Raw genomic sequence first — 27,449 nt, 5'->3', positions numbered from 1 at the left:
AAGGCCTTGTAAGAATTGGCTGGAGATTTGTAAATATAACTTTTGTCCCTTCCTCCAACACTATATTCAAGTATTTCCCTTTAATGGTGACCTAATTCCAATGTGAGGTTTCAATAAGATCTGTATTGGATTATATGTACCATTTACACCTTGCATTATTTTAAGAGCAATCTACCTTAACCCATGCATTTTTTATCATGGAAAACGGCAAGAACTAAACAGACATGCAAAAAATTGCCATCCATGATGGTGACACTCAAGCCAGGGCAAAGTATGGGAACTTAACTTATTTCATGTTGCAAATCATTTAGTATTTTAACTAGTACATTTTGCAAGCCTCCAAATCGATCTCACAATGTACTGTCCATAAATACTGCTTCCATGTGTCATAAGAATCACAAAGAATCAAGTACAGCTTTTCACACATGTCCCCCCTGGAGCGATGCTCCCAAAATCTAATGACTTCCATTCTGGAAGGCATATACTGTATTACAAACACAATCTGAAATATTGCCTGTTAACATAAGAAATGTTTGTACCAAAAGAGTCGCTTCTAAGCACACACTAACTAGCCAAGCAAATTAATGTCCAAAGCCCAAGATATAGAATTAATGTTAACATTCAGTATTTCTCGGTGCAAATATTCACAGACAAATAGCAAACAGGGCAGCAAGAACAACAGTACCAAAGCCCAGGCAAGCAGCCCCAAAGATGGATTCTGTTAAGGTCCAAGACATGCCAGATAAAGTATTTTTGCAGACAGAAGTTCTGCCTCTGAATTCCATTTTGGAGCCACACATACTCCTCCCCTGAACTAGAGTTTGAAACATACAAACCTGCAATACAGTGAGCTGAAATTTGGTTCCCTTCTCTGATCGGGCACAGGAAGCCCTCCTCTGCTTGCTCTTGTCCTGTTTGCCATTTCCACTTGGAAAGTCACCCCCATTGGTGCCTTCCTTCAGAGTGGCTAGGTCTGGAATTAGGCTAAAAGGACAGGAAAAGAACATGAGCATTCTCAAGAGGCTTTCCTCTGGGAACGGAGAGACCAGTCTTGCCCCCCGCAGCCTCTGAATATTTATTTAAAGAAAGCATTATTCTCTTAAAATTTACTTTATTCTACATTAAATCACTTAATGTAATCAAGGCCTGTGCTAGGTTATGTCAGCCAAAGCATTCAGTACTTGAAAGGACAAAGAAGGGACTAACTTAATTGGGCTGGACACAAGACACTAAGTGAATTGAAGGTGGCAACACTGTTCAACAGTGTACAAACCCTTTTCTTCTGCCACACTATAATATCTGGTTAAAGAACACTACAAAAACCCACACTATTTGTTTACCAGGTCGAAAAAACCAGGTTGCTCACCTGTAACTTTTGATCTTCTGGTGGTCTGGTATCATTCACAACATGGGCTCTGTGCCTGTGCAGTTGCTCCTGCAGAAGGATTCACCAGCTCCTTGGAGCACTCTGAGGCCATGCCCTTCACATGCGGAGTGCTGTTTCCCTCAGTTCCTGGTTGTATATCGTTGAGTGGAAGCATCATCAGAAGAGACAAGTAAGGAAAGAAGGTAAGAGCATCCGATGAGTGGGGAGGCTGGGTTGTGAATGATACTGGACTCAAAAAGATCAAAAAAATTACAGGTGAGCAACCTGTATCTTTGTGGTGGTCCAGTAACATTCCCAACATGGGCGATTAGCTAGCTCCCAAAAGAGGCCATTGCCCTTGTGAAATGAGCCTCGATAGCAGAGGGCGGAGTGATACTTTGTTTCTCAGAGCAGAATAGTTTGAACCAACCATTTGGGCAATCTTGGTCTGGAGACAGGTTGGCCTTTAGTGGGACTTTCAAAAGTCACAGTCTGTTAGAATGCCTAAAGTCTTTAGTGCAGGCCATCAAAACCGAAGAGCTCTCGATGTCTAAGGAATGCAAGGAACGTTCAAGGGGTGACACCAGGTTAGAGAAAAAGGTAGGCAAGACAATGTCTTTATTAATATGAAAGTCCGACACTATATTAGGTAAGAAGGCAGGGTCAGTGCACATCACCATTAAGATAGGTGGTGGTAAAGAGGACATCAACCCTCAAAGCGGAGAGTTTGCCAATCCTCCTTGCAATAGTGATGGCAATGAGAAATGCCATTTTCAGGGTGAACAACTTGAGTGAAGCTGAAGACAAGAGTTCAAAAGGGTCTTCTGTGAGTGAAGAGAGAACCAAAAAGAGATACCAGGGTTCAACAGGTTGCCTAACTGGAGGGAAAAGGTTATTCAGGCCCTTCAGGAAACGCTTGCAGTCTGGGTAAGAGAAAAGAGACGCAGAATCCCAGGCAGGGTGCATAGCAGACAGGTTGGACATATGAACTTTAATGTAAGAATTAGACCTGCTTGTTTGATAGAGATGAGGTACAGCAGTACTTGGTGGACAGAGGCTGCAGAGGGGCTGAAACCTTTGGACCTTGCATAAATAGAAAATACCTTCCATTTGCAGCTGTAATTGCGCCTGGTGGAGGCCTTCCTATCATGAAGGAAGAATGTTATTTAAATGTTCAGCCTCCATGTAGTCAATATTCAAGGTCTGGAGGCTATATTCAAGGTCTGGAGGAACCTTCTGTGGTGAACCTTCATTCTGATGGAGGAGGCCGGATGGTGCTGAAGACGACGATGGGAGCCTTGAGACAGACAGAAGAGGAGAGGAAACCAGGGCTGCCTCAACCATCATGGGGTGAGCAAAATGCATTTTGTCCTCTGGAGAGTTATTTTGCCTACAACCCTAGATAGGGAGTGGGAAGAGGTAGAAAGTCTGCCTGTCCACGGAATCTAGAAAGTAACTCCCAGAGATCTCACCCCCACTGCAGCTCTTGAACAATAAAGCAGCATTTCTTGCTCTCTTGGGCAGCAAAGAGGTCCACTTGGCGAGTCACCCACTGCCAGAAGAGAAAAGTGAGGATGTCTTTGTGACATTCCCATTCGTGCTGGCAAGCAGTGCTGGTTTCTCTGCTGAGGCTGTCTGCTAAGATGTTGTTGATACCCTTTATATGGAGAGCCAGGAGGTAGATATGGTGGTGAATGTACCAATCCCAAATTTGCATGGCAAGATTGCATAGGTTCTTGTACCCCCTTGATGGTTTATGTATGCTATGGCCATGGTACTGTCCAGCATCACCTGGACTATTTTGCCAGACAAGAGGAACGAACTACTTTAGAGCCAGGAAGACTGTCAGAAGTTCTATGAAGTTCATATGCAGAGATGCCCATTGGAGGTTCCAAAGGCCCTGAGCGTGAAGGTCTGCACAGTGAATGCCCCAGCCTGCCAAAGACACATCTGTTGTGACAGAAATTTAGGACTCAGACAGTTAGAAGGGTAGACCCATGTTGAAGTCCTCTGGCAGAGTCCACTAGTGAAGAGAATCCAAGACAGGTCTGGGGATCAGAAGTTGTAGACCCTGGTAGTCAAACTTTGGTTTGAACACAGATAGCAGCCATAGCTGTAGGTGACGCATACACAGTCTGGCGTAGATCATCATCAATGTGCAAGAAGTCATTAGGCCCAAGAGGTGCTGCACAGATTGTGCGGTCTGGTTTGGGTTGGAGAGGAAAGAGTAACTAACGTTTCGAATAGCTAGCTGATGGTCCTGAGGGATGAACACACATTTGAGATTTGTATCAAGCATGGCTCCTATGTAAGGAAGCGTGGGTTGAGGAGACTTTTTCCAGTTGACCTGGATGTCCAATGTTTCCAGTAGGAAGAGAACCTTAGCAATATGGTCCAAAAGGACATCCTTGTCATATGAGGTGAATAACCAATTGTCTAAGTAAGAGAAGATGGCTATTCCAAGTTCACAGATGTGCAATGATCACACTTGCACGTTTTGTGAACACACAAGGAGCTGTGGACAAGCTGAAAGGAAGAACAGTGTACTGAAATATCTGGTCCCCTAAAGTAAACCATAGATATTTCCTGTGACGTGGTTGGATGGCCATGTGAAAATAGGTGTCCTTCAGATCTAGAGTGGTGGACCACTCCTCCCCAGATAGTAGGGGAAGGAGTTGCTGCATTATCAGCATCTGAAACTTCCTGGTGTGTATGAATTTGTTCAGGAAGCATAGGTCCAGAATAGGATGTAGGCTGCTTTCTCTTTTTGGAACTTGAGAGTATTGGGTGTAGAACCCTGCCCATTGAGATTCTGGTGAGACCAGTTCTGTCGCTTCTTCGGATAAGAGTTCTTGTACCTCTGCTAAAAGCATAGGAGTCACAGGGGTATATTTTATTCCCAGGAAAGGAAGGTAGTATGAGAACCTCTATGGAGACAACACTTAGCACCCAGGCGTCGGAGGTGATAAGACATCAAGATGCTAAGTAGGGGGCGAGACGGATAGAGGAAGGAGCAAGAGCAATGGGCAAGGCTATAGTGGAGTCAAAGATCCTGTTTTGAGGCATCAAGGCCTCTGGGCTTGGGATTTTGTTGTGCATGTTGAGAGACTGGGCGTTCCTGGTTTTGAGGGAAAGAATGGCAATAGTTTCTGCATTTTGACCTATAGTAGGGAACTCTAGGCCTCTCAGGTCTATGGAAGCATTATGAGTAGGTGCGAGGTGTATTAGCAGAAGTGAAAGTCCTGGCACTAAACCTGGATGTTTTCATGGGTTCCATGATGTTGTCGGTTTCTGCGCTGAAAAGACCTTCGCCATCAAAGGGCAAGTCCTCCACTTTGTCCCATGTATCCTGCTGGAAGGAGGATGAAAAGAGCCAGGTGTGTCTGCATAGTGAAACAGCACTGGCCAGCATATGGGACTCAGTCTCGGTGAGATGTTTAGCCATACTGACTGGTGGGTTATATCAGTAGACTTGGAGAGAAGCTCCTTAAACTGAGATTGCTAGGGTGCAGGAGCATTCTGCATATCAGTTTTGAAGCTCTCCCAGATGGAATAATGGAATTTGGCCATACAGGCCATATAAATAGAGATCTACATGGAGATCTTCATGCAGAGGGAGGAATAAGAATAGATCTTGAGTCCCATAGAATCCAACTTCCTACCCTCCTTATTAACAGAAGCCAAATGTTTCTTTCCAGATTTAAAGGAGAGTGCATAATCCACCAAAGAGTTAGGTGAGGGGTGTTTGAATAAAAATTTACAATCCTCTTCTTGCACCCTATACAATTTTCCCAATCTACGAGAACTAGATGCAGAAGAAGGAGCCTCCCAAGCAGACTTCGCTGAATTGACCAGGACTGGTGGCATAGGTAAAGCTGCAGGCGTGGAAGAGGTAGAAGACATTAAGTTGTACACTGAATCACTGACAGTCTTAGTAGGCTACTTCAGCTCCAGCCCAAGAATTTTAGCCATCTTAAAGACCTGCACCCTTTAGGATTTGGTCTCTTAAGCAGGAGAGTCTGAAGGGTTGTTCAGAACATTATCATCAGGTGAAGTGCCTGAAGAAGTTTCCGCGACTGTAGAGTTGTCATCAGACTCTGAGGCTGAAACATAATCCTCATCTGAGAGGTACCTGTCAGGGATAGAGAGGGTATCCTGAGGTGATGATGGTACAGCAGGGTGCTCAGGTGGAAGGGGAGTCTGGAAGTGCAGGTGGAGGAAGCGGAGCTGCAGGTTGAAACAAGGGAAGTTGAGGAACAAGACTCATCAGTCCATGGGGCATTTGAAAGGAGATGAGCCAGAGGTGGGTTGATCCTGAGATGCAGTAGAGGACTTTGATTTTTTCAACTTCCAGAGCCGAAACCCCTTGCAGTCATAGAGAAGAGAGGGTGAGGGAGCATACATCAGATCCCAAAATCATCCTGAAAACAGCCTGGGTCGAGGGCACCAGAAGAGCTCCAGTAATGCAATTTTCTACGGTAAGGAGAATAAGCTCTGGCCTGTGAGGACTGTTGGGAGAGCCTCTCCCCCACCTTCCCAGGAGTCCTGGGAAGACCTGTGTGGCCTGAGAGGAAGGGAAGAAAGGAGGTGCCCAGGGCAGGGGAGAGTATAACATCAGCTCGCATAGAGACCAGCTCTGGCCTGTGAAGACTGCTGGGGGCAGTCCTTCCCCCACCTTCCCAGGAGTACTGAAAGACCTGTGTGCACTGAGAGGAAGGCAAGAAAGGAGGTGCCCAGGCAAGTGAACTCTTGTCCTCAGCTCCTGAAAAGACCAGCAGCCTGAAACATTTTATTAATCTTATGTAATTTGCTTGTTGCAATATTGTAAAAGCCACTTAATGGCACAGTGGGAAATGGCTTGCCTAGCAAGCATGAGGTTGCCAGTTCAAATTCCCACTAGTACCTATATCAGGCAGCAGTGATATAGGAAGATGCTGAAAGGCATCATCTCATACTGCGTGGGAGGAGGCAACGGTAAACCCCTCCTGTATTCTACCAAAGACAACCACAGGGCTCTGTGGTCACCAGGAGTCAGCACCGACTCAATGGCACACTTTACCTTACCTTAATATTGTAAACCGCTTTGGGTGCCTTTGTCAAGGCAGAAAGGTGGTATTAAAAATACATACATACATACATACATACGGCCAGCAACGAAAAACTGTGAGATTCCTACAATTAAGATGAAAGATGAGAAGGAGAAAGCAAGCAGGGGTAGTCTTGGCAGGAGAAGCAGATCTTAGGTACTCTAGGTATTCCAGTGTCATCCTTGTCCTCAATATCGAGTCTGTATAGTGAAAAACCTTTGAAGATGGATCCAGATGCAGTCAAAGGAGAATCCAGGAAGGAGTCGAAGTCCGGCACTGGAGGAAAGTCCTTTGGTACCATTGATAGAAAGCCAGTACCGAAGGCCAGCAACGTCAAGATGAAAAAAGTTGAAGAGACCCGTTGACAACGGACAATGGCGGCAGCAGAGTTGAATGCAGAGATGAATGAACCACAGAAACCAATGATGAGGTCGGAGGAGCAAATAATGTCAGTGTCGTTGTTGGGGTTGGTTGGAAAGCCAATGTTGATGGCAGCATGAAGAACATAACACCTCCACTTGACTTCTCCCAAACAACGTAGGCAAAGTTTGGGGTCGTCCGTTAAGGGGAACTTGGCATTGCAGAGGAGACAATGTTTAAAAGTCTTTTTCTTATCCACAGTTAAAGGAAATAACAAGAATACTCAATAGTGAGAGAAGCAAGATGGCGTCTGGAATGAAAGCACCTGATCAAACAGCTGTCAGGGCTTTCAGCTACTGTTTGGTCCTATCATCTTCCATCGGCCAGATGGAGATCGGAATGTGTGCAGGGCTCAATCCTCCTCCTAGAGGTGTGGGTCCAGGGGGTCCTCAGACCCTAAAAAGTCTGAAAAACCCTGGATGAACATCTGGAGAGACCTATCTGCAATCATCGGACTGAATGGAGAGAGGCATTTACACTGCCCAGTCACGGATGACCTGCAATAAATCTACTCTTTTATCTTTTCTAATAAATCTCTGAGATGGCTACAGCCGTGAGTTTGTCAGATCTATGACTTTTTCATTGTTAACTCTCGCTTATTTTCTGCTATCTTCTATTTTTGAATCTTTCTATGGATTTCGCTAGAGAGCTCAGCATTCCAAGGCTATTAGCTTTTAGTTTTGCTTTAAAGAATTTTTTAAAAATGTTTGAGGCTACAGCAATTACTTATTTTATTTTGATCTTTAACCTACTCGTAATTTGTCAGAGAGGATTATGGATTCTGTATTTTCTGAGAACCCCCCTTGAACTTTTCAGCAAAAATGTACGGCATCTGCAATGAAGAAGAGGAATGGAGAAGAAGATTGGCTTGGAGGGAAAAACAGCTTTTTTATGGATCTGCTTTTTATTGTTCCGCAGTGCCACATATTTACACATTTAACCAGCTTATGTTTTACTTATAAAGTCATAATTGGAAAGATCTAGTTTATCTACGTCTTGGGAGGATCCGCTTGCTGGGATTCTGAAAGATCTTCCTTGAATTTATAGTTCCTTCTGTTTGCATGGTTGATAAAGTGTTCTATGGCTGGACAATTATCTTCCCACTACCAACTATTCGAAGCTCTGATTGGGGAAATAAAAGTGACTGGAGAAAACTTGCTGTTTCGGCAGAGGAAGATTGTCTTTCCATGTTCTTTCTTTCTTTATTGGAATCAGGACTTTCCTGTCTTTTGTAGTTTAATGCCACTGACGGAATTTCCATTTAATAACAGTTAATGTCAATTAGCATTTTGTATCAAGACTTTGACTTTACTTTGAAGAATTTCTAAACTTGTTACTCAGCTGAGTTGGAGTGATGATGATTTATTATTCTTGTGTTGATGTTGCAATCGTGGTACTTTTTGTTAAATACAGGGAGGGGAAATTGGTATGGGGGACTCTCAAATGGTGGTTCACTTCAATATAATTTAAGAAGATTTCACTAAAATGGGTCTGAGTATTTTAAGTATTTTTTTCTTATTTAAAACTTTACTTGCCTTAATTGTATGTCTTTTGGGTGTGTTTTATTAGAACTATTCGGCTTTTGGATAGATACCTAAGGCAAGATTTACGCGGAAGCATTCTAACTGAAGGACTTTTACTTTATAGAAACTTGATAAATGTTTTCCCCAGGCATAGAAGTTAAAGTTCCAGCATTGTTTAGTCTCCCCCTTAACAAGAGAATGTCCTTGGACACTGCTTTCAAGATTTCATATTAACCCTATGTTATTGTCATGGCCCAGACCTCTGAGTCAGAAGAGTCAGAGGAGGAACAGGAGGACTTGGTTGGGAGAGCAGGCTCAGAAGCACAGCAGAAGGACTTGGCTGTGAGAACAGAATCTAGAGCTGAGGTGAAGCGGCAGCAGACAGGGGAATCTGAACAGCTGGCAGAGATGAGGGCTGAGGAGACTGATCAGGAGGAAGCTGGAATTTCACCTGTGTTAAGAAGAGTCTCAAGAGAAAGGCTCAGTGGGAGACATGCAGGCGCAAGATCTCATAAGAGAGGAAAAGGAAATGCTGAGTCAGGAAAGCCTGACTGGCTGCCAGTTATCTCGAGCCCTATATCAAGCGGACACTGTTCCTGAGACGGTACTGTCAGCAACATTGCCTTCCACAGACAGTGTTCCTCGTACTTAGAGTTGTTCACCCTTTCTTGTTTCAGCCTGTCCTTGTTCTGTTCCATCCTTGCTCCTTTGTTTCAGTTATTGCTCAGATATCGTAGAGAGGGGTCCTAGTTTAGTTTCAAGGGACTTTATTTTGCTTATACTACTTTATCTTTGACAGTCATTCTTCGCTTTTGTCCATGCAGCTAAGCTGCTACTCTTCTCTACAGAATTTCGATCTTGAATCACAGAAGTGGAGCTGGAAGAATTGTAAATCCTGTTGGGTCAGCCATGCCAACAGATTTATGACAGTTATGTGAGTTGCAGCTACCACTTCTTTTGTTTTTGTGCTGGGATGAATGAAAAGCCAGCTATTTTTAGTAGTGTATCTATCAGCATTTTATTTCTCTTTGCTGATATATATTTAATATAATGGAATTATCTTTTCTCTCCTACTTCTCTTTCCCTCTGAGCTTATTTGTTTTTCTCCTTTCCTCTCCTTTTGAGGTTTCCTTCCTTTTCTTGTGTGTGTTTTTAAGATATGTGATTTACTTACGGTCTCATATACAGGTTTTAACTTTGAGTATAATTAAATAATAAACCTTATTAATTGGCCTTTCAATGTATTCCCTGTGTTAACTGTTCCTCTTCTCTCTCTCTCTCTATCTATCTTAACCACTGAGATTTAGGGAACTCTATATAGGGTTTAGCACTGAAAATAACCTATTTAGAAACTAAGATTTTTTTATGATATACCCGAATGTTCTAATGACTTAAGGAATTGTCACATATCTTCATGGAAGAAACGATAATTTATGTGATTAATTTAGGGTTTCATTTATAGGTTTTAAACTTTGAGCATAATTAAATATTATACCTCATTAATTGGCCTTTTAATTAGGGAGTTCTATATAAGGTTTAATATTGACAATCACCTAATCAGGAATTGGGATGTTGTATGATAAACCCGATAGTTTTAATGACTTAAGGAATTGCCACATATTTTTTGCCTTTTGTTTCTTTTTGTTTCTTTCTTTCCTTCTTATGGAAGAAATGAGATATATTAAGAATGGGGGAATTAGGGAAGAGTGGATCTCTAGAAATAAACTTTAGAAATAAGTGGCTGCAATATTGATAATATTTTTAAATTTAAGGAATAGGATTATTGGCTATATTCTACTATATGACATCATAGTTTTAAAAAGATTACATATTGAGATATTCTACTTCGAAAGTTCAGTGTTTGATTTTTTTGTATTCTTAAGTTTTGGTTTGAGCATTTTTGGACAATTAATTGAAGTTAGCTTTAGCTTCTAATTTAAATCTAGTCTCAATTTTTCAGAAATATACATTTTTATCATTCCCATTTCTTTTTTCAGTATTTTTATTTTCAGTTCCCCCTGTGAGCTTTTATTGGTTGTTATGAAAACTTTATAATAATAACTGTTGAATGAACTACTTGTTGTGAGCAAACAATTAGAAGGAAATTGAGAAGGATTACATGTATGTATGGGGAGAGATCTTCGTGTCATAGCTTGATAGCCTATTCTCCCAGTGGTGGGCTACAGATACCAGTTCTGGCTGAAGTTAGTCTACCTCTTCATGAAAGAATATCTCTCCATTTATCTCTCCGGTTTTTGTTTTTGTTAAATGAAGAGGACGACTACTGAAGGTCTGACTAATTTCTGTCATTTACTTTATTATGACGAATAGCTGTATGAGATGAGAGGGGAATTTTGATTATAGAATAGTGGTGGATATGTGGTTTTGTGTTTACAATACATACTCCTTTTCTTTATGGCAGAACTACAGGTTTTTCATTTTCATTTTCTTCTCCATTGAACATTCTTGTTCTGAATTGTTCGATTGAGTCCAGGGGAAGTGTTCTGTGGGAGGTTTAGGGTTCATTTTTCTCTGATGATTAGATTTAGTTTTTTAGATGTACTCTCTTTTTCATATAGATTATCTTTACTCATTTAAATATACTTAAATACTATTACTGTGGGGTTTTTTTCTTGTTTTCTTTGCTGTGGATAAGTCATTGTTCTTATGTTGATCCCAGAGATGTAACCTGTTCTATTTCTATTACTAATAAAAGCAAAAATTATTTTTTTTAAAAAGAAAATAATACTCAATAGTAGCGAGTCCGTTCCGAGTCTAAGCTGAGTAAAGCTGTTCAGCAGTCCGTTCGATTTAAATAAAATGTAAACGGCGGGAGAAAGAGTAGTCTAGTCCGGTCTGAGGATAAAGCAATAATGGAGATAATTTTTATCTTGTTTCCACAGAAACTGTTCCAATCTGAGGAGCTTACTGTCTGAGGTGCTGACACAATGGCGGTCAAAAAGGAATTGAGGAGAAAACGCTAGCCCAACTGAACTGAGGAAGTGCATCACATGCAGGGGGCAGGGCTAAGCGCTTTGAGGAGCCAGTCAATTCTGCTCAAATGGTCCTGTGCAGGCGCAGAACCCACTCTTATGAATGTAACGGATCACAATCCAGATCTGAGGGAAACAGCGCTCTGACACCAAAGATATTGAGCACACTCCACACCTGAAGGCCATGGCCTCAGAGCGCTTCAAGGAGCTGGTGAATCCTTCTGCAGGAGCAACTGCACAGGTGCAGAGCCCATGTTGGGAATGATACCGGACCACCACAATGATCTGCAAGTATGAACGTTCACAGGGGTGTAACAAGGCTGGAGTGGGCCAAGAGACAAAATTTTTAAATGGGCCCCTCGCTGATACACACACACACACCACAATACATAGTCATGTGACTTGCCTCTGGGGGGCCCCTCGAGGCGTGGGGGCCTCCAGGCAGCCGCCTCCCCTTGCCTAATAGTAGTTACGCCCCTGAACACACCACATGCAATGTATGATGCCTCTCTCAACACTACCTTCACTATGCTAAAAGAGTTGCCATCCGTTTCCAGTCTAGGAAAAAAGTATCCATGGCAACTTATTCAGTAACAAGTGAATTTTAGCCCGTTGAAAAACGGGCGCTAGTAATGCTTTCGGCCCCGCCGCCGAACTGCCCTCCCAGCTGCCCGATCCCACCATTTGTACAGGAAAGAGGAGCTCGCTAGCAGAGCTCCTCTTTCTGCAAAGGCTCTTCTCAAACTGACGCTTTGAGCGGAAAGGACGCCCTTTCCGCTCAAAGCGCCAGTTTGAGAAGAGCCTTTGCAGAAAGAGGAGCTCTGCTAGCGAGCTCCTCTTTCCTGTACAAATGGTGGGATCGGGCAGCTGGGAGGGCGGTTCGGCGGCGGCATTTTTCAGGGCCAATTTGGCCCTTAGTAATTGGTGGGGGGACAGGAATGGTGGGATCGGGCCCCAAGGTTTCCCCCCCCGCCCGGCTTTACTGGCGGCGCCAGGCCTCGGCGGCGGCTCCGCCGCCACCTCGGCCAGCTTCCCCGCCGCCTCTTCCCCCGGCGCCTCTCTCCTTTATTTGTGGCGGCCGCTTCTGGCCCCGCCGCCGCCTCACCCGCACTCCCGCCGCCAGTTGCCCCGTCGCGGCCACCGCCACCTCTGGCCGTGGCCACGGCTGCGTCGCCGCCTCTCCTGCACTCTCCTCCTGGCGTAGGCGGCGGCCACTTCTCCTTCTCCCGGCCCCAACATGGCCGCCGGGTCCTGCCGTTCGTGCCTCCCTTGCCCTGTTCTGGGCATGCCCAGAACAGGCCAGGCACGAACGCACGCTTGGTGTCCGTCCACGGACGGACACCAAGCGTTTTATTAGAGAGGATGCAAGTTGCATCACCCCAAAACCTAAATCATTCCCCCATTGCACTAATGGTGGCTTAAACTGTTTAAATCAGGCTCCTCTTTTCCTTCCACTGTTTAGACAAGCTGAATGATATAACAGATTCTAACAAGGGATAGTCAAGCCTGATTAGATGTATAATTGAACTAGCCCAGATACTCATCTCAAGTCAGTTGACAATTTTTGCTACTTCATAAAGATGAGAAGCTCACAGCTCCAAGGAAACACATTATTAAAACCACTAGCTTGAAAAATTGTAAACATTTCAAGCAAGGTAGCTTATGGGCCTGACCCAAAGCTTGTCAAACTAATCTGAAAGTAAGGTCTTCAAACAGGATCTTCACTGAGAACTCTGCTTTCCTGTTAACATTTATTTGGCCTTATTTTTCTCTGTCTGTCTGTCTCTCTCTCTCTCTCTCTCTCTCTCTCTCTCACACACACACACACACACACACACACACACACACACACACACACACACACACAGAGTTTTCTGGGCTTTTTGCTTTCCTGTTCTCTCTCTCTTGTGGACTTAAGAGAATACAGAAGATCGCCTTCAAACTGTCACTCACCTCCAGCCCTGAGACAAGAGCATGCAGTGCAAGTTTGTATAGCATAAAGGCTAAGAATGAGCCAGGAAGTCCCTGCTTCAGATGTCACTGCAGCCACGAATTCACAAAAGTGGTCTTAGGCAAGCCACTACTCTGCCAGCCTCAATCCCACTCTCACCTCTGTAATGTTGAGAAAATTGGCCTATCATAGGGTTGTTGTAAGGGTTACTGAGGGCCCCTTCACATATTACATCATCAGCTGATTCCCCAGGCTTCTTCCTTCTTCCTATGCCAATGTGGTAATGTTTGGAAGCCTAGAACTACCCAGATGGGGTCAATTTTGCAACCCTTCCTTTCCAATTGTCATTCCAGTAATGATCAGGCAGGAAAGATGCATGCAATCCTCCCTGCTCAAGTGGCCCCAGCTTCCAAATATTACCACAACAGAATGGAAAGGATTCAGGAGACTTCAGCGATAATTTGAAGAGAGTTATCACAATAACTTGAAGAGGCCTTGTGATAATATATGTGAAATGCTTAGAGCACTCAAGAGAAACCCTTCATAAATGATAAATATTATTGTTGGTTTTTCTTTTGTCTCAGTGATGCTTAGAGAGACATGCAGAGCCATCCACTGGTTGGATCCCAAGTGCTCCTCAAGTGCCAATCCTAGAGGAGAAACTCAAGAGGCAACAGCTGAGTGTCCTTACTTCTGTTGCCACCTCATAAAGCTTGTTAGTCACAGCCTGGCCCATTAATAGCAGATGACTGCAGAATACAACTTGCAGTTCTGCCAGCAACCACAAAAGTAGTTTCCCACACCCTCCAAGCTTTGCAATAGCAGATGGCTAAACCAGGGGCATCGTGAAACTCCAGTGGGTTGATGTGCAGAGCTGGAGATGGGCAGTCCAAGACATTTTGCTGCCCAAGTTGAAGAACAGCATTATGCCCACCCATCTGCTGGTGGGTGGATGGTCGGCATTCTCAGGCCATACTGCTCAGGCAGTGGTGCTGCCAGTCAAGCACCCTCAGACTATGCCATCCAGCCAGGCAGTGGCAGCAGGGGCATTCCTAGTGTGCATCAGGGCAGAAGAGGGGAAAGAAGAGGTGCACCTCCTTGCAGTGCAAGGAGGGGAACATAAATAGCACAGACTAGTTGTATGAGGAAGAGCTGTGGCAGTGGTGGGGTGGCACCATTTCACCCTGTCTCATGGAAGGGCCACCCCTGGAGCCCGGGGAGGGGAGATGAAAACCTGCCTTTAAGGTAGCAAGGCACACTGACAATGATTGGGAAATCCTATTCTAAAGCCTTCCAATGAAGAGAACCCATATACTCTCTTTTTAATGTGCTACTACTTTGAACAGAAAATTCCAAACATTTAACCTTCCTTCCTTCCCCATGGATGCTCTTAGAAGTTAAGAGAATAATATGGGTTTCCATCCACCTTTATACAACAGTTACTTCCACTATCCTTCCTTACTGAACACACACAGCTTCTTTTTCCTTGCAGGCCTTGAGCCAGTCTTCTCTGCACAGAGAGTAGAAATGTTCATCTGCTTTGAATGTCATGCCCTAAGCAGTTCTTCCTTCTGCCAACCAAATGAATGAATCAGGGAGCAGACTCACCCTTGAACTGAATCTTGCTTCTGAACTGCTGGCTGTTGCTCTGGTGCAGAGAGGGAAACCTAGAAGGAGGTGGAGAAGAGGACATATGTTGAGTTAGCATTTGCTGTTCTCACCTGGATGCAGTGATACTGAGCAAAATAAGTAACCCCACAAAATGATTTGTGTGCTTGAAATGGAATGCAATCATGCTTTGTCAGGTCAGGCTGGGACGTCAGGAGGACATGGATCAGAGCTTTCTCATACCATTCAACTTGTGTTCTAGAACTGAACTTGCACAGAGACTTATTCTGAAGACTAAAACAATGTTTTGCATTTGCTTCTGAAACTATTTCCTATCTGTGAGTTAATAAGACGCAAGAGTAAGTTATCAAAAGCATATTTGTAATTTTAGGAAGAATATGAAATTAAAAGTGATTACAGTACAGAGAAAAGCTGGGGCAAAATATAGGGCAAAGTAAGAATATTGGAAGATCATTTGTATTGCCACCTCTTATGCACAGCTCAAAGGACAACACAGTGGCCAAACCCAGTTCACCCACAACATTTGTTTTAAACTTATCCTGTGTTTAGGATAGTAATCTTTTAGGAAAGATCACTATCCATATAGTGATCTTTTAGGAAAAACAGCAGCTTTGTGACTAAAACATCAAATTACAACCCACAATTTAGTGGCTAGCTTGGAGTTCCCGGAATGGTTACTAATCTCATTTGTGACATCAGATATGTAGGAGAATGGAAGGCAGGTTGCTTACCTGTAACAGCAGTTCTTGTAGTGATCCATTGTTCTTCACACTAAGGATGTCTGAGCCTGCATAGACAAGACCCCAGGGAACCTTCTAGAGCTATTAGAGCCTTTTGGTCATAGCCCTGCCCCCTATGATATATCCTTCCCCTTACACATACATCCCTCAGTCCCTCACCACCACGAGCAACAACCAAAAGAACAGGTAATTGACTGCTACAGCGGGGAGGAGGGAGGGTTGTGCAAAGGACAATAGACCACTACAAAAACTAATGTTACAGGTAAGCAACCTGGCTTTCTTGGTAGTGGTCCTATTGTCCAGCACACTAAGGAGATTAGCAAGCTACTCACTAAGATAGTGTGAGAAGCAGGCATCTATGGAAGAACATACTCTAGGGTTGCTGTCCCAAACTACGAATGTGCCCTTGATCTAGTATTCAAGGCATAATGGCGGATGAAGGACAACGAACCTTTCCAAATCGCAGCTCTGCAAATGGCATCTAAGGGAATCCCATGAAGGTATGCTGTAGAGGTAGCCACAGCCCTTGTAGAATGTGCTTTAATGGAGGGTGGCGGCAGCGATTTCTTCACCAAGATGTATGCTTGCTTAACTGCCGCAGTAATCCACGCAGATAGCCTTTGCTAAGAAACTTGTTTCCCTTTGTTAGGACCAGCATAACACACAAATAGGGAGTACAGTTACTGGAATAGATCCATGCGATGCAGGTAGAAGGAAAGAGCATGTTTAATATCTAACGTGCTAAGAGTGCTCCTCGTCCGAGGAGGGTGAAGGGAAGATCACTAGGAGACAGATGTCCTGGGATATGTGGTATTGTGATACAACCTTGGGTAAGTACTGGGTGTCAAGCCTCAGCAAAACCTTGTCCTGTTGGAAGGAAGGAACAGCAGATCAGACTGTAGAGCTCACAGTTCTGAAACACGTCTGGCGGATGTGACTGCCAAGAGGAAGGCTGTCTTGATAGTCAAGAGCTTGAAGGAGCACGTGGTCAAAGGTTCGAAGGGCTTGAACATAAGGGCTGACAGAACCAACTTCAGGTCCCGGGGGGCTGGCCTAGGGGTTGATGAATAAAGGTGGAGTAAACCCCTAAAAAACTTCTTAACTGGGTCCATCAAAAAAATGTGGACGCAAGATGTGTTAGCTGCAATAGCCGCAAGATGGACTTTTAATGAGGGAACAGAAAGGTTTGAACTCTTTAAATGTAACAGATAAGAGAGAATGAACTCCAAGGGGGCTTCCTTGGGGTCAACAAGCTTGGCAGTTGCAAAAACAGTGAAACGTTTCCATTTTGCAGTGTAAGAATGTAGTGTTGAGGGCTTCCTGGCAGCTGATATGACTTCTAACACTGCTGGATCCTAAATTACTGGCATGTGATCCTCCACACCATGAGGTGAAGGGACCGGATGTCCAGGTGAAACACCAACCCATGTTCCAAGGTAACAAGATCCTGACAGTTTGTTAGCTTCGTGTACTGACTTCCGGAGAGGTTCAGCAACGTGGTGAACCAGGCTTGATGGGGCCACCAGGAACTATTAGGATGCAATTGGCTGAGTGTTCCCTGATCTTCTGTAACACTGCTGGTATAAGCAGAAGAAGGGGAAACAGGTAGGGAAGGCCTGCATTCCACAGAAGTAGGAAAGCGTCTCCTAGAGGGTCACGGTCATGACCTGCTCTGCTCTTGAAGTGTTTGCATTGTCTGTTCTCTGCCATGGCGAACAGGTCTATACAGGGCTGGACCCAATGCTCGAACAGAGATAGGGCCACTGTCCTGTACAGGGACCATTCGTGAGATCGCACATGATTGGCTCGACTCAGAGAGTCTGCTAGGACATTCTCCTTCCCAGCAATGTGCATGGCAGAGGGCCAAATGTGGTGCCTGAGTCCAATGCCAAATATCCATAGCCAGGTGTCACAACACAGGTGAATGTGTTCCCCCCTTGACAGTTCAAGAATGACATAGCTGTAGAATTGTCTGTCGTAATTAGCACTGAGGTGCCTCCTAACATTGGAAGGAATGCCCTCATCGTCTTCCAGATGGCCAGCAATTCTAGGTGGTTGATATGTAGGTCGCTTTCGTATTTGTCCCAACGACCTGATACACTACGATCTGCGCCCCATGCCAAATTGGAGGTGTCCATTGTAGTGGGTGGGAACACACAGAGCCTGACCTCTAATAGATACCGGACCCTGGACCACCATCGTAGAGAGTTCTGTACAGTATCCAGAATCAGCAATGTTGAGGCACTCCTCTTGGGTGCTCAAGACTGACAGGAACCACTGTTGCAGCAGCACATATGGAATCAGGCCAGCCGCAAGATGCTGATGGTAGAGGCCATGAATTCCAGTGTCTTCTGTATGGATTTTGCTGGGTGGTATTTGGAAGCAAGGATCTAGTGTGCCATGGCTCTGAAGTCTGCCTCTCTCCGAAAGGGAAGGGCAGAGAGCATGTCCTGGGAATAGAGTTCCGAGAAATTCTATTGATCTTGTGGGAATTAACTTTGACTTTTCCCAGTTCACACATAGGCCCAGGCAGTCCAAGAGATCCAGTGTAGTCTGAATGTGACAATGGCCCCTTTGGTTTGCGCCACCAACAGCCAGTCATCAAAGTTTAGGAATAAACGAATGGCCTGTTAGCAGAGATGTGCCACAACTGCAGACGTGCACTTGGTGAAAATTCTTGGCACTGCGGACAGACCAAAGGAGAGTACCTTGTACTGGTAGACCCTCTTGCCAATGCAGAAACAGAGGTATTTCCTGTGTTGTGGTCTGATGTAGGCTGAATAGATGCTGGTTTGGACCAGGTAGCCTTGATCACTTCAGTAATGGTTGGGAGAAGAGGTAAGGAAACAAGAGCAAGGGCAGAAGGCTGACCCAAAAACTAGGTCAGCAGTCTCATGTTTCAATTGCTGGGTCACAAGCCCCAAGGTGGAGGCCATACATAGCAGCTGCTCCGAATAAGATTTATACTCTTCCAGAAAGTGGGTCTTATCCCCACCCAGGACATCATCAGGTAATGGGGACCCTGGAGGTGCATCAGGGTTCCTGTTAGAGGAGGAGACAGTGGCACTGTCAGAGCCTGAACCTGGATCTAGGGGGCTCATAGGAGTGGTTTGCTATTTACTTGGAGCAGGCTTGATTGGTAGTTGCTGTAGAAGTCTGAGGAAGAGTAGGTGGAGGAGACACTGGCCTGAAGAAAAGAGAAGGGAACTAGGAAAAGGAGAGACGAAGAAATGAGGCCTTGAACACACCTGCCCTTAGGTCCAAAGCTGACACTGTGGATAAGAAAGAGCTGAGCTGGTTGTGGGAAAACAAGAAATCTGGGCAATGAAGGATACTGGTTGAGAGCCAAGGTGGCTGAGTGAAGCAGAGCCAACTAGGAAGCAGTAAAAGGAGAAACGGGTTTGCAGAGGCATGGTGTTGAAGAAAGGAGGGGCTAGGAGCACCAAGATTTTTCTGGCAGGCTGTTGGATTACAACAATTTCTCAATTGTTCGAATTCAGTCTTGCATTTAGCTCTTCTGGAAGGCTATGCCTGTCCATTTATCTAAATCTTTGTCACAAATTCCACTTGTGAAACAGATTAGAGACACTCAAATCTGATTAGCAAGAATTAATCACAAAATGGGAACCAGGAAGGTTTAACACACACAAAATTCTTCACTCTCCTTAAAAGAACTATAGTTTCTGCTTTAGATTTATATGTATTAAAGAAAATATAATCTCAAAATATTTTCAGACCAAGTTAAGGTTAGGGTTGCAGGGAGACAACCTATAACAGAGAAGTCCTGCTCAACTGAAAGGAAAAATTAGCTGGAGGAAGCAGAAGGTATCACTCACAGCTTATTAAAACTAAAATTACAGCTAGCCCCCCAAATAATATTACTGTATTTACCTGAATTCAAGACTAGATTTTTCCCGAAGTTCTTTGCTGTTAGAAATCGGGGGGGGGGGGGTCATCTTAATTTCAGAGTCCTCTTCCTTTCAGGTTTTTAACCTCTATTTAACCTCTATTTTTATGGGAGTTGTCAAAATTAGGGTCATCTTGTATTCAGGTAAAAACAGTATACTGGAGTTGGACACAGAATACTACTGTAATTAGGCAATGCAGTTTTAACCTTGGAATGGGATTTGTGAAGTACCAGGGGACAATTTAAAAAATAGAATACAGTACATTTGGATAAACAAAAATAAATGCAGATGTGTATTGTCTCTAGCTTCTGCAACAATGAACACTCTGGGGTATTACACACCCAAACTGCTTGCCTCCTTTGTACTCCAAAGTCATCTGTCTGTTCTTAGTTTTTCTTATATGACAAAGCTTTCACTATCTAGTTTCTTTCTCTTTGGATGGTGAAAACACAGCAATTAAACACAGGACTGGCAAGCCAACAGGCTGGAAGACTAGCACTGGCATGGGCAAGGTACATAAGTGGTATGCTAGACTGTGCCTGCACTGTAGGTGATCCCAGTTGGGGTGACTCGGGAGCAAGTGGGCTGGCCCTGACTCCTTGTCATCACCACCACATTTTCCCCCAATCCCAATTTAAATTTGCAGTTTAGCCTCCCTTTCAGTTTGCTTTGTGTCAGAAGTCATGCTCTGTTTGGTAGTTCCTATCTTGAAAGCCCTACGATTCCAACCATTAAGAATTGATTACCACTACTTGGAATGTAGAGAAGAGATGCGATAGTAACAAGCTAAACAACATGCACATAGTATTTTACGCGCAAGAATTCCACCTGGCAGATTATAATTCTATTGCTGGCAGATTAGAGAGTACAAATCAGATATGTGCACTTACTAGCAGATACTGGGGTGAATTCCCTAGAACTAGGAGAGACCCAAGATCCATTCACACATTATGTTCAACACTAATACAATGAGCGTACAGTGTACACAGATAGGAGCATTGGTTTCACTTACCGTGAAGGCTTCTTCTGGTTCTTGTTGCCAGGGACATCTCATGGGTTATCCCTCCCCACTAGCTCCGACACAGGACAGAAATCTGATTGGAAAAACAGATAACAACACGCCCACTCGGTGCTGAGGGGGATAACCCCGCCCCAATTCTTTCGGCCGAATCGACTCGTGAGTGAGACAAATACACATATATAATAACAGTAATCCTCTATGTAAACTTGGGAAAACAGAAAAAAAAGAAGGAACCATAAAAACGGTAACTCAGGGGAGGTTGAAATGTTCCTAACAGTGAATGCGAACATCTCCTCCTAATAGTACTTGTGAACACCACCCGCCCTAGCCAAAAACACAGGACCAATTCTTGACAGGAACAGGCAGGAGGCGCCAACTGGGTGGGTCGAGATGTCCCTGGCAACAAGAACCAGAAGAAGCCTTCACGGTAAGTGAAACCAATGCTCCTTTCTCGGTTCTTGTTGCCAGGGACATCTCATGGGACATACCACAGCTATGCCAACTTGGGCGGGGGCGCCCCTGCCTATTCCTGCGGAAGGACCCATTGAAGGACCCTCCTGCCAAAGGCCGCCTGGATGATGGCATGTGGATCAATCTTATAGTGCCTGGTGAATGTCGATGGCGCTGACCAGGTGGCAGCCCTGCAAATGTCCTGTACTGGGGCATTAGATGAAAAGGCCGCTGTAGCAGCTGTTGCCCTGGTGGAATGTGCCGTGACATGAGACGGAGGTGTCATGTGTTGAGCCTCGTAAGCCATCATAATGCATGACCGTATCCATCGAGCGATCATAGAAGAAGTCACGGTGCATCCCACAGACTGTAGATTGAACGACACAAACATCGCGTCCGTACTCCTTAAAGGTGCAGTTCTGATAATGTATGTCTTTAAGCACCTACGCACGTCCAGTTTGTGCCAGAGCTTTTCCCGCTCATGCATTGGATGCGGGCAAGAAGAGGGTAAATCGACTTCTTGAGACTGATGGAAGACCGACAATACCTTCGGTCGTACGAAGGGGTCAGGAATAAGCCGCACCGCCTCTTTCTGAAAAATGCAGAAGGACTTGCCAATTGATAAAGCTCTCATCTTTGAAATTCGTCTAGCCGAGGTTATTGCGACCAAGAAAGCCAGTTTATAAGACAAACTTTTAAGTGGAATAGTCAAAATTGGCTCAAAGGGAGGGTGTTGGAGGGCTCTCAAAACCACATGCAAATTCCATGGCGGAAACCTATGTACGACTGGAGGAGACATCAAGGTGGCCCCTCTGAGAAATCTTTTTAGGTGAGGGTCAGACTGGAGGGAAGAGCGTGAGACACCGGATACAAGACCTATCAGAGAGGCCGCTTGGCGCTTCAAAGTATTCGGTTTCAGGCCCTTCTCCAATCCTTCCTGCAGAAACTGTAGCAAGTGTTTTAGGGTAGCAGTACCCCTAGGAACTGAGTGACGAGAAGACCAACGCAGGAACGCCCGCCAGGTACTCTGATAGATCCGGTTGGTTGATGATCTACGTGATGCTAACATCGTCCGTAGAACTCCTGAGGAGTACCCGAACTGGCTCAGCAGTCCCCTCTCAGTCTCCATGCGGTCAGCCTTAACCAACTCGGGTTGCGGAGAAAAACAGGCCCTTGAGACAGGAGATCGTTGCTGACTGGAAGTTCCCACGGAGGTTCTGCAGCCAGGTGTAACAGTTCCGCAAACCATGGTCGCCTGGGCCAGAACGGCGCTATAAGAATCACTCGGGCCCGCAACAGGCGTATTCTCCTCATTACCCTGGCTAGCAGGGGCGTTGGTGGGTACACAAATAGTCCTTGGTCCTTTTGGCCAAGGACTTGAGAGGGCGTCTACTGCCGCTGCCCCCTTGCAGGGGATCTGGTCATGAAATGATTTAGTTGTGCGTTCTTCGGTGTCGCCAATAAGTCCATTATCGGGACGCCCATATGTCTTGTGATTTGTTGGAATATCATCGGATTGAGACCCCATTCTCCCGGATGGAGGTCTTCTCTGCTGAGCCAGTCTGCCACCTGATTTAGTTCCCCTTTGAGATGATGCGCTGATAGAGACTTGATGTTCGTCTCTGCCCAAGAGAGAAGTAGAATCGCCTCCTTATGTAGGGACTGGGATCGAGTCCCCCCTTGACGGTTCACATGGGCCTTTGCCGTGATGTTGTCCGTTCTTACGAGGACATGATGGTTCTGCACTGTGGGATGAAAAGCCTCCAGTGCCAAGCGAATGGCCCTGAGCTCTCTCCAATTTATACTGTGGGGCCTTTCGTTTTTGTCCCAGCGACCTTGAGCGGAGAGCTGAAAGCAGTGCGCCCCCCAGCCCCTGTCGCTCGCATCCGTGGTTACTAACAGCCTTGGTGGGTCCAGGAACTCCCTCCCTTGAAATTGGTTGACCGGGTTCAACCACCAACAAAGTGATTTCCGAAGCTGAGGAGGAAGGCACAGCCACAATTTTTTCTTCTTCGCTATGGCCTGCTGATGTGGAAGCAGGAACCACTAAAGTGGGCGCAGGTGTAATCGCGCCCAAGGGACTACTTCTATTAGGGATGTGCAAAAAATTTCGGGCACAGAACGATCTGTGCCTGAAACGAACAATTTTGGGTGATTCGGGGCCGAACCGAATCACCCCCGATGTCCCCCGATATTTTTCGGGCACGAGCCGAATCACCCAAATTTCGGGCACGAAAAATTCGGGTGATTGGGTTCACGGTTGATTTTTGGCGATTTTTTAAAGTTTTAGTGACTTTGGGGCAGTTCGGGGGCATAGCATGGGATCTGGGCAAAAGGAGTGGGGTGGGGTGGTAGTGCCTAATGGGTGCAGGCTACCACCCCAATTTCAGGGGGATTGGGCAAAGGGCTGATTTTTGGTGAATTTCTGAAAATTTCATGTCTTTGGGGCAGATTGGGGCAGAAAGTGGGGCCTGGGGCAGAATAGTGGGGTGGGATGGTAGTGCCTAATGGGTGGAGGCTACCACCCCAATTTCAGGGGGATTGGGCAGAGGGCTGATTTTTTTAGAATTTTTGAAGTTTGGGTGTCTTTGGGGCAGATTGGGGGAAGAAAGTGGATCTGCCCCAAAGGACTGGGGTGGGCTGGTAGATAGTGCCTAATGGGTGGAGGCTACCACCCATCCCCAATTTAAGAGTGATTGGGCAGAGGGGTGAATTATGGTGAATTTATTTGTATGAGGTTTGTCTTCATAAGGTGAAGTGTGCTAAATTGATTACTTCCTCATATTATTCATAGTAAAGGAAAGTGTGAAAAAGTGAAAGTGGGGTCATGAGAGTTGTTTAATTGAAAAAAATCTCATTTGCTAATTTTTTTCAATTAAACAACTCTCATGACCCCACTTTCACTTTTTCACACTTTCCTTTACTATGAATAATATGAGGAAGTAATCAATTTAGCACACTTCACCTTATGAAGACAAACCTCATACAAATAAATTCACCATAATTCACCCCTCTGCCCAATCACTCTTAAATTGGGGATGGGTGGTAGCCTCCACCCATTAGGCACTATCTACCAGCCCACCCCAGTCCTTTGGGGCAGATCCACTTTCTGCCCCCAATCTGCCCCAAAGACACCCAAACTTCAAAAATTCTAAAAAAATCAGCCCTCTGCCCAATCCCCCTGAAATTGGGGTGGTAGCCTCCACCCATTAGGCACTACCACCCCACCCCACTATTTTGGGGCAGATCCACTTTCTGCCCCCAAACTGCCCCAAAGTCACTAAAAATTCAAAAATTCTCAAAAAATCAGCCCTTTGTCCAAACCCCCTGAAATTGGGGTGGTAGCCTCCACCCATTAGGCACTACCACCCCACCCCACTCCTTTTGCCCAGATCCCATGCTATGCCCCCAAACTGCCCCAAAGTCACTAAAACTTTAAAAATTCACCAAAAATCAGGATTTTGCCCAAACCCCCTGAAATTGGGGTGGTAGACTCTACCCATTGGGCACTACCACCCCACCCCAAAATTTTGCCCCTGGGCCCCTTTTTACCCCCCCGAATTGATTCGGATTCGGATTAAATCCAAATCCGAACCGAATCAAGGGTGATTTGGGTGACCCAGATTCGGGCACAAAACAGAACAGGGGTGATTCGGTTCGGGTGCGAGCCGAATCACCCGAAATCCCGAATTGCACACCCCTAACTTCTATCGCTGCCACCATAAGGCCCAACAGCCTTGCTAGGGACGTGAGGAGGGCTGATGGTAGTGTCAAGACGGTCCTTATTTCCTGCGTGATAGTTGTGAAGCGATCCCATGGAAGGAAGAGACGATCCTCGACTATATTTATCACAACACCCAGATGACGAATATGGTGGCTCGGTTTCAGTTGACTTTTTTGGTGGTTTATGATGAAACCGCAACGATGATGAAACTGCCACTGTTAACGCTAGGTCTTGTTGCGCTTCCGGTAGAGTGCATGATTGCACAAGCAAATTGTCCAAATACGCGAAGACGAACTCCGCGTAGTCGAAGATGTGCCACCAGAGGTGCCAAGACCTTGGTGAACACCCTGGGCGCAGTGGACAAACCTAAGGGCAGCGCTGCGTACTGAAAATGGCGCCCTGCGTACTTGAAGCGTAGTAGCTTCCTGCTTTCGGGGTGTAAGGGCACATGCAAGTATGCCTCCTTCAGGTTGATGGATGATAGAAAGTCCAGGTGGTGTAGGGCTTCTGAAATTGACCTTAAGGTCTCCATACGGAAACGTTCTCTTTTGACCGACTTGTTCAGGAATTTTAAGTCCAGGGCAGCCCTTTTTGATCCATCCTTTTTGGGAATGGTGAATAGAATAGAATAGACGCCCCCTCCCTCCTGAGGGGAGGGAACTGGCTCCACCGCCCCGATCTCCATAAGGTGATGGATGGCTTGCAGCATCTCGGCATGTTTCTGCCATGAGCGAGATTGCGGGGTGGGGACAAACCTGCGGGGGGAAGGGGCATCCAATTCTATTCTGTAGCCGGCTTGTAACACTGTCAGAACCCAAGAATCTGTTATAGAAGATTCCCAGGCGGGAAGAAAACTTGTTAGACGTCCTCCCAGCTGTACTGCTTGGCAGTCATTGCTGGGGCTTTTGCTTAGCTTGGGCAAATTGCTGCCTGAAATTTCCTGCACCCCTGTAAGGGAAGTGCTGGCAACCCCAAGATCCTCTTTGTTGTCTAGCATCTCTGTACCGGCCCCTAAAGGGCCGGAAACCCCGAAAGGGCTGGAATTGCTGAAAATTTTTCTTAAAAGGGGGCCTTTCCTGCTTGCGCACTGCTGAGGGCATGGTCTTTCGCTTATCACTCGACTCACCCAGTACGTCTTTTAGAGCTTCTTCACCGAAGAGCTTAGTGGCGTCATAAGGAACAGCTGTAAGGTTACCCTCGGAGGTGTTGTCCAACGCCCAATTTTTCAGCCACAAATGACGCCTCCCTAAGACGGAAGCTGCAGCCACCCGTGCAGAGTACCTGATGGAGTCCAGAGTGGCATCGGCTATAAAAGCCTGTGCTTTTTGCAGCTTGACCAGCTGCTGCCTCAACCTAATACTGTCAGACGGTGGTTCATTTAATAGACCGTCTAGCCAGAGTAAGGAGGCCCTTGCGGCCATAGAGACTGCTGCCGCCGCTCAGGTCACCTGAACAGAATTATCGTGCGTGTGCTTAAACACCGACTCCACTTTTTTGTCAGCCGGGTCTTTAAGGGTTACCTCGCCATCCCGTGGCACAAGGGAATTTATCTGTACAGGGTGTCTTAAATAATTCCGCGGCTTCTTCCTGAAAGGAATAAAAACGGTTAGATATTGCCAGGGGCTTCCTATTTGCCGCGGGAAGCTGCCACTCCTGTTTCACTACCTCTGCGAATAATTCTGGTAACGGCAAAAGAATGTCTTTTGGCTTTGCTCTTGGAAAAACCCAGTCCCCTTTTTCGGTTGTGGGTTCAGGGTTTGTGTTTTGTTGTAGCCCTATGGTCTTTATAATTCTGGACATGAGAGGATTGAAATCCTCAGCCACAAAAAGTATTTGGGATACAGAAGCATTGTCATTATCCTCCCCCCCGACCAGTCTCCATCTTCCCTGTCCGGGAGCTCTGGGTCTTGTGGTAAAGAACCTGCTCCAGCCCCAGCATCCTCCCCATCAGATATCAGGGGTTGCAAAGGGTTCCTGCCAGGTTTCCCTATAGGTCTGGGATTGAGTGGCTTAGGGTCCCCAGAATCGTGATCGGATATATCAGAGGAATGTGGCCCACCCCTATGGTGGTCAGCCTTTTTGACTTTGAGATGCTTTGTTTTGGCCTTGGCCTTTTTAGGGGGGGAGAAGTGGAATCACTAGAGGACACACTATCAGAGGGGGATGGCTCCCTCTTCCTCCTTTTATGAGGCTTTTTGTCCCTCTTAATCGGCCTGACTTGATAGATGGTATCGATGATGGCATTTTTAAACCATGCCTGCCAGTCAGGCGGTACCGTTTTTGGAATAGTCACAGAACTCTGGGTACGGAAGGACCCCGGTCCCCACAAACACTTAAAGGCTCCCCCGTTACCTCCCTGGAAGAAGTCCCTCTAGAGGGAGAAGCCGTTAGAAGCTGTTCTTGCTTCACCAAAATGGCCGCTTCTGCCTCTTTTCGCGTCGTTTTACCCGCCTCTGCCACCATTTTGCGTCTGATGCGGTCTTGGGTCTCCGCTATCGCCCAAATCTCAGCCGAGCAGGGAGGAGGATTGGAAAAGGGCAGCCGCGAAAAAAACGATGTCCTGGGAGTGGGGCGCACCCGCACTCCTATCAGCTGCATGCCGGGCTGCTGACGAATGAGTCTTGCGGCCTGAAGGCA

The 27,449-nt window shown here is 45.7% G+C and overlaps 1 protein-coding gene across 9 annotated transcripts in view; it reads right to left on the bottom strand.

Annotated features, from left to right (window-relative positions):
- Positions 1-27,449, bottom strand: part of WNK3 (WNK lysine deficient protein kinase 3) — a 160,820-nt gene that overhangs the window by 38,461 nt on the left and 94,910 nt on the right. For all 9 annotated transcript variants that reach the window (XM_053295654.1, XM_053295653.1, XM_053295652.1 and 6 more), the window contains 2 exons: positions 14,949-15,007; positions 837-984 (listed from right to left, as the gene is read on the bottom strand). In XM_053295654.1, the coding sequence (XP_053151629.1) occupies positions 837-984; positions 14,949-15,007 (207 nt within the window). The remainder of the gene's footprint in view (positions 1-836; positions 985-14,948; positions 15,008-27,449) is intronic.

Source organism: Hemicordylus capensis, chromosome 2 (assembly GCF_027244095.1).
Source record: "Hemicordylus capensis ecotype Gifberg chromosome 2, rHemCap1.1.pri, whole genome shotgun sequence".
Taxonomy (NCBI): Eukaryota; Metazoa; Chordata; class Lepidosauria; order Squamata; family Cordylidae; genus Hemicordylus; species Hemicordylus capensis.
This window is presented reverse-complemented; position numbering and strand designations above follow the sequence as displayed.